At 41.3% G+C, this 14,346-nt stretch overlaps 1 protein-coding gene across 6 annotated transcripts in view; it reads right to left on the minus strand.

Annotated features, from left to right (window-relative positions):
• Positions 1 to 1,215: 1,215 nt before the first annotated feature.
• FAM120C (family with sequence similarity 120 member C) overlaps positions 1,216 to 14,346 on the minus strand; it is a 138,742-nt gene continuing 125,611 nt past the window's right edge. Inside the window, exons 12-17 of one of the 6 annotated variants that reach the window (XM_082609089.1) lie at positions 13,586 to 13,795; positions 12,176 to 12,377; positions 9,768 to 9,906; positions 9,326 to 9,383; positions 6,000 to 6,059; positions 1,216 to 2,908 (exon numbers count right to left, since the gene is read on the minus strand). In XM_082609089.1, the coding sequence (XP_082465215.1) occupies positions 2,900 to 2,908; positions 6,000 to 6,059; positions 9,326 to 9,383; positions 9,768 to 9,906; positions 12,176 to 12,377; positions 13,586 to 13,795 (678 nt within the window). In that variant the 3' untranslated portion in view covers positions 1,216 to 2,899. Of the gene's footprint in view, positions 6,060 to 9,325; positions 9,384 to 9,767; positions 9,907 to 12,175; positions 12,378 to 13,585; positions 13,796 to 14,346 lie in introns of all 6 variants that reach the window. The other 5 variants (XM_082609085.1, XM_082609088.1, XM_082609086.1 and 2 more) reach the window with 5 other exon arrangements.

Here is a 14,346-nt window from a genome sequence, read left to right on the forward strand (position 1 = left end):
TCTTTTTTGAGAGCCCCATTTAAAAGCACATTTAAATGCATACCATTCAGTGATGAACCTTCATATTCAATCTTCTTGTGTTTTTGCCACCAACACACCCTCTGCCTCAGAAACCTACAATCTGTTTTGCACCAGGGAACATTTTCAAAGGTGTTTTAGCTGTCCTTGATTTAGTCATCAAACATTTCTAAGTGCATGCTCGGTGGTAGATGCCAAGAAGACAAAGATGGTCAAGTTTAATCTACTAGCAGAGATGCAGCAAAGTGCTACAGGGACTGGCTACGGGGAGTCCGTACAGGGGTCCCTAGTAAGAGATCAGGAAAAGAATCACAAAGATATGAGCTGAATCTTAGGGGAAAAAGTTGAGACTGCACCAGAGACAAGGGGAGAGAGGTATTCTAGGCAATGGTATAAGCAAATGAGAATAAATGGATATTAATAGCTTAATGTTGCTGGAATGAGTTGGGGTGGCAGGAAATGAGGCTGGAGAAGTGGTCAGGAGCCAGATCATGAAGGGACCATGGAAATGGGCAGGCAGCATGTTAGAAGGACAGATTCCTCTGGAAGCTGATAAGCATGGTGGATTAAATCAGTGGCTCTTAACGTCTCTTAGGTCATCGACTTCTTTAAGTAACTAACAAAGGTATGGTCCCTTTCACTGGGAAAAGGTACATACACGTAGACACAAAATTTGCTCACAGTTGCCTGGTTAGGAGTAAGACAGAGGAGCAACTGCAACAATTTAGGTGAGACATGAGGAGGCCTGAACTAAGCCACAAGTGGGGAGAGAAAAGAGATAGATGTGAGAAAGAGAAAGATGGTTGAGTATTACCAACAGATCTTGTCACAAATTGGATTTGAGAAATGATGGAAAGAAAGACATGCATCTAGGATAACTCCCAGGTTGGTTTGTGGTGTAGACAACTGAGTAGAAGGCAGTGTCACTCATGGAGAGGAGCAGGCTTCGGAAGAGAAGACGGGTTCAGTTTGGGAAATGTCGAGTCAAAGGTGCCTTTAGAACATCCAAATAAAGAAGTTCAGCAGGAAGCTAAATATGCCCTTCCTTTTCTTGTACTGGCTCTCTTGCCCTGATATTCAACTACAAATAGGCTCCTAAATCTCTGTGCAACACTTCTGAATTGAGACAAGTATATTCCCCATTTGCCGAAAGGAGTCCAGAAATGGGAGAAGAAATTAAACTTCGCACACCCAAAATTATTTCACATTTTTTTTTACTAAAAGAATAGACTTTTATTAAGCACTGTAAGTTTCTTTCCATCAGCATTAACAGAACAACAGACCAATTTCCATCACAGAACAACTCCTGAGACATTTTCATTCCTTTCTGAAACACTTTCCTTAACTCCTGCAGTTTCCCCTAAGAAGCATCCATTCAAACTTACATTAATAAACTATGGAGCTTTTGTGGTGAGGTGGGCCAAAAAGGCAGGGAACTTGGAAGAGAAATACATATTATCCATCCACTAAACACACTGTCAAGAGCACAGGAGAAGAGATACTACCACAGGAAAAAACAATGAAAGATTTTACTTTTGTCAATAACATCATTTATCAGGGAGCACTAAAAATCAATAACTCCTTGAGTTAAAGTTTCTTTACCTAGTATGTTATTCTAAAAATAGAATAGAATAGAATAAAATAAAAGGTGGATGGAGAAGTATCTTCTGGGAAGTAACTAAAATGAAGTCCAGATTTTGCAGGGTTATGAGAGATTAATAAAATCTGAAATATTTAATTTGCTTCATTTACATGAAAATTCACTAGTCATTAGTTACTACCAACACGGACAAAAAGAGCATCTATAAAAGTACAAGGGCAATGTCAAAAGCTGCAGTGGGCACCCTAGCATAGGGTTTTTTTATTTTGCTTTTACCTTGGAAAAGATGATTTTGCAAAAAAAAATATATGAAGTTATTTTCTTAGAACATCAAAATAACCTCTGACAATACTGAAGATAATTAGCAGTAACAGGGGAAATAGGGGAATACCTGCACCAGCAGACTACGGCAATAAGCCAAGGGAAAAGAAAATGGAAAGTCAAATAAAAGAAGATGCCAAAGTCACAAGAGGGAGAAAAATATAGGGTGACACACAATGAAACAGTGAAAACTTACCCCCCCCAAACCCCAAGCATATTTAGGAAATATGCATCAGGAAGTAAACAAGTATAATGATTAAACCTTAGTAGAATTATACTAACTACTTTAAACTGTGGTCTACTTGTACTGTCATTTCAAAGTGGGGTGGGGGAGTCTTAGAGGCTGAAAGGGTAGCACGGACAGGCCCACAGGAGCCTTCTAAGGTTCCAGCGGACTGGATCACTATAACCAAACAGTTACTTCCACATTCTTTCTACCCTACATAAGCATTCCTCCCCCCACCCCCCTCCTTAACCACCCTCCCTAATGCCTTACCTGGCTGTTTTTCTCAGTGATTAAAAACAAGTTAACGTGACTTGGCCAACGATGCCAGGAAATCAAGATGGAGACAAAAATCAAATATCACTAGCCAAAGCAAGTGCCATTTCTTGGGCTATAAAGTCTACCCAAAGTCCTACTGGCTCAGAATGAAAATCATACAAGTGAGCAGAAGTTTATCAGGCCTGGTCCAGACTAGACTGGCCACTGAATAAGGGTGGGAGTTAAAGGCTGACCCCAATACACACCAGCAGAAATCAAGAACTGAAAGTCCTTGGGGATCAGTGGCTATATACATCCAGGGTGCTTTTGCTTGTGGCCCTACAAGGTAAAGGGGTCATTTCTGGGGGTTCCCATATGATGCATGACTTTGTTCAAGAAAGGCCACATCATAGTCAGAATTTGAACCTCAAGTGAAGGATGACAGTCTCTTCAAGTGGTACTCACAGCAAAAAGCAGACTCATGTTCCCTAATTTGAAAGAAATTAGAAAAAGTTAATCTTGCAATTCGAAAAAGTTAATCTTCCAGTAATAAACCTTAGTCTTTCTGGCTTCTAAATTGTATGTTTTGGCAGATAAATTAAAACATGGCCCTTTATGGTTCTTTCTTGTAACCTTACAAACCCAAAATGCTGAATCCAAATAAAAATCAAAGTTGGAAGTGAAACACTTGTTTCATCCTGGGCCAGGCTAGGAGAAAGTAGAGGTGTGTGGAAGGGAGAAAAGCAAGCCGTTTGGCAAACTGGAATCATCCCTATCAAAGCAGCAATTTTACTTCTCACAGTGAATGCCTACAAAATAATACATCTTCTTAATGCTGTGAGAGTTAACAATACTGTCACTTGATTGTGTCAAATAGATTCAAGATTCACAGAAACAGCAACTGAAGAAAATGCCTTTCCATATAACTCCAAGTACTTCCTATTAGAAATTGGAGCTAGCTAGCTATTTAATTTAACACAGCTCAGTGATTCTGGTTACTTTTAGAGCTTCAAAGGACTCCTCCCTCTGTGGCTCCAGAAAGAAATCTCCAAGCCATCTAAGTTCGCTACTAAATCCTTCTCTTGCTGGATACAGAAGTCCTAACCTTCAAGATGTTGTGAAAGGTTGGGCAGGTTAGGAGAAAAGCGGGAACCAAATTAGGGGAGCCAATTTCATAGAGGAGGTTTTTGTACACTTTGTTCTTGGTTATATCTGGCTGGGTATGCATTCTTGTCATCCTGCTCTGGTTTATGTAAGAAGTGTCTGGGCAGGGGGAAAGGCATTCTAGACCTCCCTCCCCCTGCAAGTTGTGGGTTCTCTTAAATTGGGCCAGACTAGGATAAAACAGTCTGAGACAGTCTTCAGTCTCTCATGATGATACACTCATTGTAAGTGGGTAGTGAGCAAACAGCCTTCCGGTTGTCTGGAAAAAAATCACCAAGGACCTACTCTGGGTTAAGGTACATGGGGTTTTTCAAAAGAGAGAGAACCCTGCTAGAAGTCTAGTCAGTTGTATTCCTGTAGAAATGGTACTTCTTGGGCAAGAATATCACAAAGCCCAAAAGGAAGTGTATGAGGCTGGAAGCCTCAACTCCTGAACAAAGACACAATGCTAATCTGTTGCAAGCCATGTTCCCATCCCTCATACTGTTGAGGAGGGAAACTGGAAGTGCAAGGTTGTCTCAAGAGTATCTCCAGAAAGGGGGAACAGCCTCTTTGTCCTGGACAGATTCTGGCCTCACTTGGGGGCTGGGAACATTTTACAGAATACCCCTATGGGCCCGGGCCAGAGTCCTCTGAAGTCTTCCTTGCAAAGCAAATGAAAAGATCAAGTAGTCAAAATGTCAATGAAAAAACAAAACAATCTAGGTATGTAAAATCAAATTGCCGATTTCCTCACACTTCCCTACCCCATCTTTCCAATGTTAGTCCTCTCTCCTTCAGGGATTCATGGCAATAAATTCTAGCCTGAGGCCAGTTTGATCCCGGAGTTTCAGATGAGATTTCCTCCAAACTGGCTGCAAGCCCCGGTAATTACCTCCCATCCCCTTTCTCTCTCCCAACCAGGCTGCTCCTTCATAAGGAAATGCCCAACTCTTCCCAATCCTATTCCAACCTCCTGTTTTTACCATACGGGATGTGAGGACTCTGTTCAAGATTAGGCTTGTGACAACCCAACTGTTTGTTGTTCTGAACAGGCAATCTCTGGAAAGTACTTTTTGTCTGCTTTAGAGAAGCCCATCTTCTCATAACTGTGATGGGCTACGACTTAGTAAGGATTTTAAAATGTGGTCTTTTGAAACCTACCACTCCATAGCAGTGGAAGCATTTCTGGGAAATTCAGTAAATCTTCTGGGACATCATCATGTATGTATGTGTGTGCATGTATATAAATATATATATACAAAATATATATATTTATATTTATATATACATACACACATACACATATATTTATATATATATAAAATATGTATAGATAAATAGATTTGTCTCTTTATATAAAGGGTATGTGTATGCATATAGATACATGCATTCATATATATATCTATCCAAACATCCATACACACACACACACACACACACACACACATACAAGCACACACAGTCTTTTGAGTTCCCTTTCGTACTCAGTTTCATTATATTGATTCCACCCTTTCAGGGTGTGGGCAGCAGGGAGTGGGTGAACTGCACCACATCTTCTATTTTACAAACAAATCATTAGTTCAGAGGCAGGAAAAATCTGCCCAGTACTTTTCTGATTCACTTGAATCCCCCAGTACAAAGGCCATTGGTAGTTATTTTAAGTGTATAAAATTAAAAAAAAAATTAAAAAAATAAAATAACCAATACTACCTCACTTCCCTGAAAACATCTACCTATCTGATTGTCAGGTCAGAGCTAGAGGTGGTAGTATAAACTCCTGGCAGAGGTGAATGGGGAGAAAGAGTTAGAAGATGTGGATACTGATTATATACGAAGGCCCTACTATTTCATAAAGAAAAAAGCAAGTTAGGAAGCCATATACTCAGAAAACCAAAGCTGGAACTTTTCTATAGGGCCTTACGTGATGACACCCGATAGTCACTGCCTTAATAGGCTTCCAGGGGACGTAAAGAGAATATTGGCACTATATATTCAATTTGAGAACAGGAACTATGCTTGTTGCCATTCATGTTTGATCAGAGCTTCCCTAGAAGCAGACCACTGAGTCTGGAAGCCCAGAAAAAGACAGGGAAGGGGAAAAGATGGATACAATAGAACACCCCATCCAAATTCTGGATGCAACTAGGGTAAGCATTTTATGTCCTCCTCTAACTTGGGCCTAAAATCAGAAAAGTATAGGTTTTCCCCTCTTCCTGATCTGCTGAAGCCATCTTCTGCTTGTTATTCCTCTTTCTGTTGTGCCACAGTTCCCAGCTTTTGCTCTCGTAAGCGGCTCTTCTCACCATTCTTCACGGGGAAGTAGCGGTTACCATTATTACACACACTGCTGTCTCTGGTTAAGGCACACTGTGATGGAGCTGGAAGATGATCATTCTTCTCTTCCTTGATCAATGTGCCATTGTTTCCATTTACCTGTGAGCGAGACCGACCTTGATGAGGCTCCAGGGATTTAGAAACTCCATCTGAAGTGCTCTGTCAAAAACAGAGATATTCAGTAGAAATGGTAATCCCAAACTAGCTGATCCTTCCCAAGCATGTTTATAAGCTAGCCTGCAGAAACTGCTTCAGTTCTTCAAAAACACCAGAAAGCCCAAAGCTTGTTAACACCTAGTACACTCTGACACTGTCTGGAGAACTTAGGGTGACAACAAATGGATCTGACTCAAATCCAATGGCAATGACAACACAATAATGACACAGCTACTGTTTACAAAGCTTTACAATATATTTTTTTCAAATGCCAAAAGGGACCCTAAATGGTAGATATTATGATGCCCCATTTATAGATGAGGAAGCTGAGGCTCAGAAAGATTAAAGTAACTTGCTCAAGGAGACACAGGTAGAAAGTGGTGGGGCCAGGATTGCACTCCAGGTTGGTCAGCCTCTAACGTTTACTCTCTTAACTTCCACGCAACGCTGTCCAATACTGACAATTGGACATGTAAAGGAAAGGAAAAGAAAACAAATGATAAGATCTATATGCAATATTCCATAGAATTTTTCATAAGTAAAAACAATCATCTGGTTTTCTTTTAATTTCAGAAATGTAACTGCTCTTGAAATGCTAACGCCATGAACTGTATTACCTTGAAAGTACAGTACTGGCTCTCAATGAATATTATTAGGAATAATAACAGTGGTTGGGCATGCCAGGTACTCTGATGTTGGTTTCACAGATAAGAAACACAAATGAGGCTCGAAAAAGTAAAATAACTTGCTCAAGGTCACTGGCATGCCTAGACTTGCACCCAAGTCTGTTTGACTCCAAAGACATTGTTCTTTCCACTAAGACACAACACATAATGGAAGTCTAATACCTGTTGAATTTGTGGTCAATTATAAATAATAACTATTAATATTTATTGAGCACTTCCCATGTTCCAGGTTCTGTGTTAAACACTACATATATCATCTCATTTAATACTCAAAATAACTCTATGAGGTAGATACCAATTCTTCCATTTTTACAGATGAGGAAATTAGAGCAGAGAGAGGTTAAGTAACTTGCCCAAAGTCACAGAACTGGTAAGTGGCAGAGCCAGATTCAAAGCTAGATCATTTGGCTCCAAAACCTACACAACATGGGTGTTACTGTGAAGTGTTTCTCAAGAACCTGGAAATAAGATGAAACTAGTAATGGATGGAATTAGCCATGTGAGGTAGTCAACAAAGAAATAAAAATGTAACAAGTAAGTGACTGAAGAATTCGAGAACACACAAAAATCCACTGACCTAGGAATAATCTCAAGAAGACAGAACTGTAATGTAAGAAGATTTAATAAGCTGCAACAATTAATTTTCTCAGATTTTGGAGAAAGGGCAACTGAACAGAAAAAGGAGAGTCAGCAAGGCAATCAGCAGCAGCTCTGTCCAGGGAAGATGCCTTAGCTAAAAACAAATTCAACGTGAGGCTTTCCCTGGCCAGGCTACCTCTAGAGTAGATGACAGTACCCCCAGAAATCTTAGCTAAGAGAAACTTAAGATCATCTACCATCCCTTGTTTTCCCTCAGTTTCCCCATCTGTAAAATAGAGAGAATGATAGTATCTATTTCATAGGTTCCTATAAGGATTCAATGACACACTCCATGTAAAGCACTTAGAACATGTTGTAGAACATGTTGTACCTGGCACACTGTAAGAACTCAATGCCAGCTAATGTTACTGTTCTGATTCCATGCCCCCAGGCAAACTTCTGATACCATGTCTTCCCTTTCAGCTTGCTCTTAGAGAAAGAAAGCTCCGGTAGACATGGTTAAGAGCATGCATACAAGAGTCAGCCAGGCCTAGGTCTGAATCTTATCTCTAACAACTAGAGTTGTTATCCCGTTTCAGAATTAGCACAGCACAGGGCTTTGGAATCAGCCAGCTCACGCTGGAATGTCAACTCTAATACTAACTTGATGGGTAATTTTGGGCAAGGTGCTTCATCCCTCTGAGCCTCAGTTTTTTCCTGTTTAAAATGGGAATAATAAATACATATATTTATGAGTGACTGGAAAAAAGTATACAATATATTGTGATAATTATTTCTTCTCACTGTAAAGCAGTACTTTATCTTTCACCCCCTCCCTTCTCTTCCCTTCCCCCACTCCTTTAGCCATATCCACATAGCTATTTCTGTGATCTTGGTTAATGTGAGTCAACCACTTACAGATGGATCCACTATTATTGTACCAAAAATATCAGGTTTTTCAGACTGTATGCCTATTGATCAGTCCCTGAATCATGGTGAATTGATCAAGGCTGTACTACCTTATGGGAAACTATCTGAGTGACTAGTTTTCCTGCCTGGTGCAATCCCTTTTCCCTTACTGAGCAGCTTCTGGAAAAAGCTGAAAAGCTTTGGAAAAATCCAAAGTCACTGCTTTCTGGCTTTGGAATACATTACAAAATGCTTTGTGTGGGGGACTTACCATTGTAGTTCCATTTGGGGCTCAAAATAACATTAAAGCAAATTTGTATTCCTTGAGAAAACATTAGACAATGGGAGTTAACATGGATGCAATGAGGGCTGGTTGTATGCATGAGAGCTGAGCTGGGATTGAGGGCTGACAATAAAATTGCCTTGCAGTATGGTCTAGTCAGTGATCCTTGTGAGGATTAGAAACCGCATATAAAATGTCTAGTAGATGGCTTGGAAGAAAGTTAAGCACTCAAGAAATGGTAGCTACTATACTATGAGGAGTCCAGCAGTCTGAGGCCATTACAAGATTTTGGATCACTACGGGGGGAAGGGGGGATGCCTATTGAAGACCAGTGAGTTTAAGACCATTCTGAACCCTTAAGAGTAAGCAGAATGGCTATGCCTCCTCCCCTCCCATCATCAGCAAAGGCAAAAGTCCAATTTTCTAAGCATCTCTGGTAGCCCCTCAGAAGTTCAGGCATGCTGGTGGAGTCCCACTGTTAACTTCACTTTTGTCCCTTTATGGCTGCATGTAGTGCATACTGTGCTAAGTGCAGGTCTTTAGGACACAGTACCTGGTTTCTATCTTGTGGCCTCACTCAGGGAAAAGGATGACACTGCAGCCCTGTGGGAAGAGCCTGGGCAGGTTAACCCTCACTAGACTGCTAGAGAGCAGGCGGATGAAATCAAATGCTAGGAGAAACTATGAAAGCTCCCAGGTTTTCATGCCTGATCTCTTGCAAAAAAACCAAAAAAACAAAAAAACAAAAAAAAACCCCCCAAAACGACAAGAGGTATCAAACAGAAGCTAGATCATCTCAAAAAGGTACTTACTTGTTTATTTCCTTTTTTATGTCCTTTGGATCCTCTACCAGTCTGTTCTTTTCCATGCCTTTAGAAAGTGGGGGGAAAAGTGATCATGAGGAACACATAAAGCCTGTACCTCCATTTTCACTTAGTTAACTACTCACCTCCTCTAGGAAGTTTGACCCTCTTAAGTTAGATGCCTCTCCTCTGTGTTACCACTGTAAACCTCTATCTCTGTCATTTCTATGTCATACCGAATTGTCCTGTGTCCCAAGTCCTCCTCTAGGGCAAAAACTTTTTCATCAAGGCAGGGCATTTTTATATGTTTGCTGAACTCAACTGAAAACTGGCTTTAAAAACGCAAAGTTAGTTAATGCCTCTTACCTTAATAGAAGGTTTGGATAGCTGGGCATTTTCCCAAGAGCACCTTGATTGACACTAGCTTATACCAACCTATTCAAATACATACCCCTTTCCCGGCCCACCGACAGAAACCACTTGCATGCCAAAGGAGCCATGACCCCTGGAGGATCTGCTGCCAGCCCACTGGCCCACAACCATCCCGGCAATCTCTAGTTTTCCTCCTTGGGGTGGGATTGGATGGAGACCTGGGAAGAGAGGAAGAATGGTAAGTGCAAGGTAGGATAAGAGGTGGAATAGAAGATCTACAGCCCACCTACTCTGTATATTTCCATTTCTCTATGATAAAAAGACTCTGTGATAACAACAAAGGGTCATGGTGGAAGCAAATTTTGGAAGAGGGTGTTGAAGATCCGTACATATCCACTTTAGCAAGTGGGGTGTGCCTGATTCATTTTCCAACTACAGAGCCTGCACACAGTAGGCATTCAATATTTGTGGAGAGAGAATGAGGTCTTAAGATCTAGCTATTGGAAAATTATAGGCCAAAACCACTTTTGATTCAAATACATGTCACTACACACTGGAGGATTAGCCAAACAACCAAACCAAACAAAAAATAATGAAACCAAAGTAACAGTAATTTATGATTAAAAAGTAAGAATAGCAACAGTTGAAAACCAGAACCAATTCAAGACAAGATAGCAGATCTCCTTAAAACAGGAAACTCCAACTCTGTGTGTGAGCTCACAAGCACAGTACAGCTCTGTAACTTGGCACAAAAGGAAGCCTTCATAGAATACAGAATTCTAGTAAACCTTTAATTTTAGTTTGTGGAAAAAACCCAAATATTAATAACTCTTCACTAACTTAGCAGGTTGTTAGCAAAGAGCCCTTCATTTATATAAAAGTGGGAGTCTAAGGAACTAGGTGACTAGCTAATCCTAAGAGGGCAAGAAAGACTTGCATTTGGGGATCCTACTGTGGCCTTTAAGGAGTCAGAAGGCTCCTCATGAACCACCAGTAACTGGAGACTAGGCATCAGTGAGAGCTGGGGCAATGGTGAGGACCTCCCAAGAACTTGGCTTTAATTAAGGCTGTCTTCTGAGACACAGTAAAGTCAACATGCAAAGAATGAGAGCAGGCATCTATAAAGACACCTTCAAAGGATGGAATGAATGGCTGGCTCCCTGGTTTGTGAGACTACTTAATCATTACTTGATTGAACAGAGCAGACATTCACACTGCTCCTCTAAGCACAGCCTTGAGCTAAACATCCATGCTGAATTTTGTGACCCTAAATTTAAGACAAATTTCAACTTCCAGCTTTATTATTTTTAAAGTGACGAGCAATACACAACAAACACTTCAACCATAGCACTCTCACCCGATCACAGAAACTTGGTATTTCATGTTAAAGTGTCCCCATTAAAATACCCTGTTTCGGGCTTCCCTGGTGGCGCAGTGGTTGAGAATCTGCCTGCCGATGCAGGGGACACGGGTTCGAGCCCTGGTCTGGGAAGATCCCACATGCCGCGGAGCAACTAGCCCCGTGAGCCACAAATACTGAGCCTGCGCGTCTGGAGCCTGTGCTCCGCAACGAGAGGCCGCGATAGTGACAGGCCTGCGCACCGCGATGAGGAGTGGCCCCCACTTGCCGCAACTAGAGAAAGCCCTCACACAGAAACGAAGAGCCAACACAGCCATGAATAAATAAATAAATAAATAAATAATAATTATTTTTTAAAAAAGCAAAATTCCTTAAAAAAAATAAATAAAAAATAAAATACCCTGTTTCGCCAGGGGACAGGTTGTTTGAATTATCAGGGTCAGTATCTGACCTACTAAGCAGGAACGTCTGTTTTACATTAAGCCACAGCTCAGATATCACCATAATGTATACATATGTGTGTGTATATACATGTGTGTGTGGATCCATGTGAGTGTGTATGTATTTGTTTTCTTCACTAAACTGCAATCCCCTGGAGGGTACAGACTATGACTTATTTCTCTCCATGCTTCTGGAACTGTGTTAGATCTACCCTCAGAGTGGAAATGGGTACATCAAGCTATGGCTGTTTGCTGACACTGGTCATTTACTTACCTACCATTGCTCTTCCTGCAAGCTCCTGTGTACATCTGCCTATGGGGAGAGAGTGAGCTAACCAGCAACCATGAAGACCCAGTTCACATGAATTACAGTTCTCAAAAGTAATAAATTGACCAAAAAAAGTAATAAAGTGACTCTTGGTTTCTGCATCAGTTACTTCATGAGTGGTTTGGTGAGAGTCAAATCCTTAGGGATCAATCACCTCTATGGAGAGTGGTCTGGGAAGACAGTGGGCTCTCCTCACAGGCTACACCCCTCCATCTCAGTAAGCTCCTCTTCAAACCACACCATAGCACAGAAGGTAAAGATATATGTGAAACTGCTGATTCTGTAACTGGCAATAATTACTGGATGGGTTACTGTGAAATAGACTGAGTTTGACAAACACCTCATTCTTAGGTACTGACCTGCAAACCCCCGGCTCCTGCCTTGAGGGGGAGGTGGCATTGGGCCCATGGCTCTGGGGTAAAGTGAAACAGGGTAGAGAGAGGGCACCATGGGAGGCACAAAAGTAGGTGATGGAAGTAGAGCAGAAGGCGGTGGATGGTTCATGTTGACTCCTTCAAGGATGCTCTGTCTCATCTTCTCCACTTTGGTTGCCAGGTCAGCCTTCAAATGAGGGATGGAATAATAATAACAGCTGCCATGTTTTGAACTTCTCCTATGTTTCAGGCACAGTATTGGGCAGTCTAGGTACAGTCTCACAAGTCTATTCCCACTAAAGGAATCGAGGCCTGGAGTTAAATGGCTCAAGGTGACATACTCAGGGAAGCCTGTCTGGCACCAAAGCCTCCACTCTTTGCATGACACCAAACTACCATCATACTAGTTCTGACTGAGGGCTTGTGAGGCACCTTGACTAGGTCAAGGAAGACAAATATAACAAGAAGGATTTACTAATTGTCTATTACACAGCCGGCAATAGGCTAGGTTATTTTTTTAAGGGGGAGGTAACAGAATAAGGTAAAAGAGAGAACAAAACTTGACATATACAAACCCTTTTAACCTTCTCCCCCATACCCAGGAGCAGAGACCATGGGTAAGTCCATACCTCTAGTCCAGAGGTCAGGAAACTTGTTCTGAAAAGGGCCAGATAGGTTTTGTAGGCCGTACTGTTTCTGTCACAACTACTTGACTCTGCTACTTTCACACTGTAGTGTGAAAGCAGTCATGGACAATATGTAAATGAATGAATGTGGCTATGTTCCAAAAAGCTTTATTGGAATAAAAATTCAAAATAAAAAAAAATTTTTAATAGTTTGCTGACCCCCTGCTCTAGTCTCTCAGCTTATACCCCACAGATGGACAAAGAAGTAAGTAAGGGCTCCTTTCCCTCAACTTCTCTCATCTTTCCCAAGGTTTTACTGCAAAAAATATCCCCTGCTTTTACTCTGCCATCTACTTTACTACCCTCTTCTATTTCCAAAATAGTTACTTTATAAAAAATAACATAACTTGCAAAAATGACTTACAGTTTTTGTAAATAAGGAAAATGAAATTCTAAGAATTGGGGGAAAGGCATAGAGTATATCTGAGTATTCCATGGGGAAGAAATAACTTGGAGCAAAAAAAGGAACATGAAAACTTGAAGCTCATTAAAAAAAAAAAAAAAAAAAGCTTCCCAACATGAGTTTGTAACATGTACATATCAGACTCTGGGCCTTTGGGATCATCCTTGACCAAGTTAGGTTAAGGTCAGACACATTCTCCCACTTCTGCTACCGCCTTCCCCAATGTCTCTGCTCATTTTCCACTTTCTGTCATTCATCCCCACAGAAGGTCAGAGACGGTCTTAGCAGCTGCCCAACATGTGGTACCTGGCCATCGCAGAGCTCAACCAGGGATACTCGCTCCCGGCCTGCTTTAATTAGCTTGCTCTGGAACAGCTTGCCATCGAAGTAAATCCAGGGGCAGCAGTGTTCCCAAGGGACTGGCTGGCCACAGGCATCATTAGCAAACAGAGCTGTGTCGACCCCACTCATGAAGAGGGCAGCTAGCTGGATCCCTCGAGCATCCAGTTTCTCAATCTGAAACAACCACAGAGGAAAAATTACCATTAAGAAATTACTGTTAGTGCTCGCTTCAGCAGCACATATACTAAAATTGGAATGATACAGAGAAAATTAGCATGGCCCCTGCGCAAGGATGACACCCAAATTCGTGAAGCATTCCATATTTTTATTTACAATAACCAGGACATGGAAACAACCTAAGTGCCCATCAACAGATGAATGGATAAAGAAGATGTGGCACATATATACAATGGAATATTACTCAGCCATAAAAAGGAATGAAATTGAGTTATTTGTAGTGAGGTGGATGGACCTAGAGTCTGTCATACAGAGTGAAGTAAGTCAGAAAGAGAAAGACAAATACCGTATGCTCACACATATATATGGAATCTGAAAATAAGTTATGAAGAACCTAGGGGCAAGACGGAAATAAAGACACAGACCTACTAGAGAATGGACTTGAGGATATGGGGAGAGGGAAGTGTAAGCTGTGACAAAGCGAGAGAGTGGCATGGACGTATACACACTACCAAACGTAAAATAGATAGCTACTGGGAAGCAGCCGC

The sequence above is a fragment of the Mesoplodon mirus genome (genome assembly GCF_964341445.2).
Source record: "Mesoplodon mirus genome assembly, chromosome: X".
In the NCBI taxonomy this organism is placed as follows: domain Eukaryota; kingdom Metazoa; phylum Chordata; class Mammalia; order Artiodactyla; family Ziphiidae; genus Mesoplodon; species Mesoplodon mirus.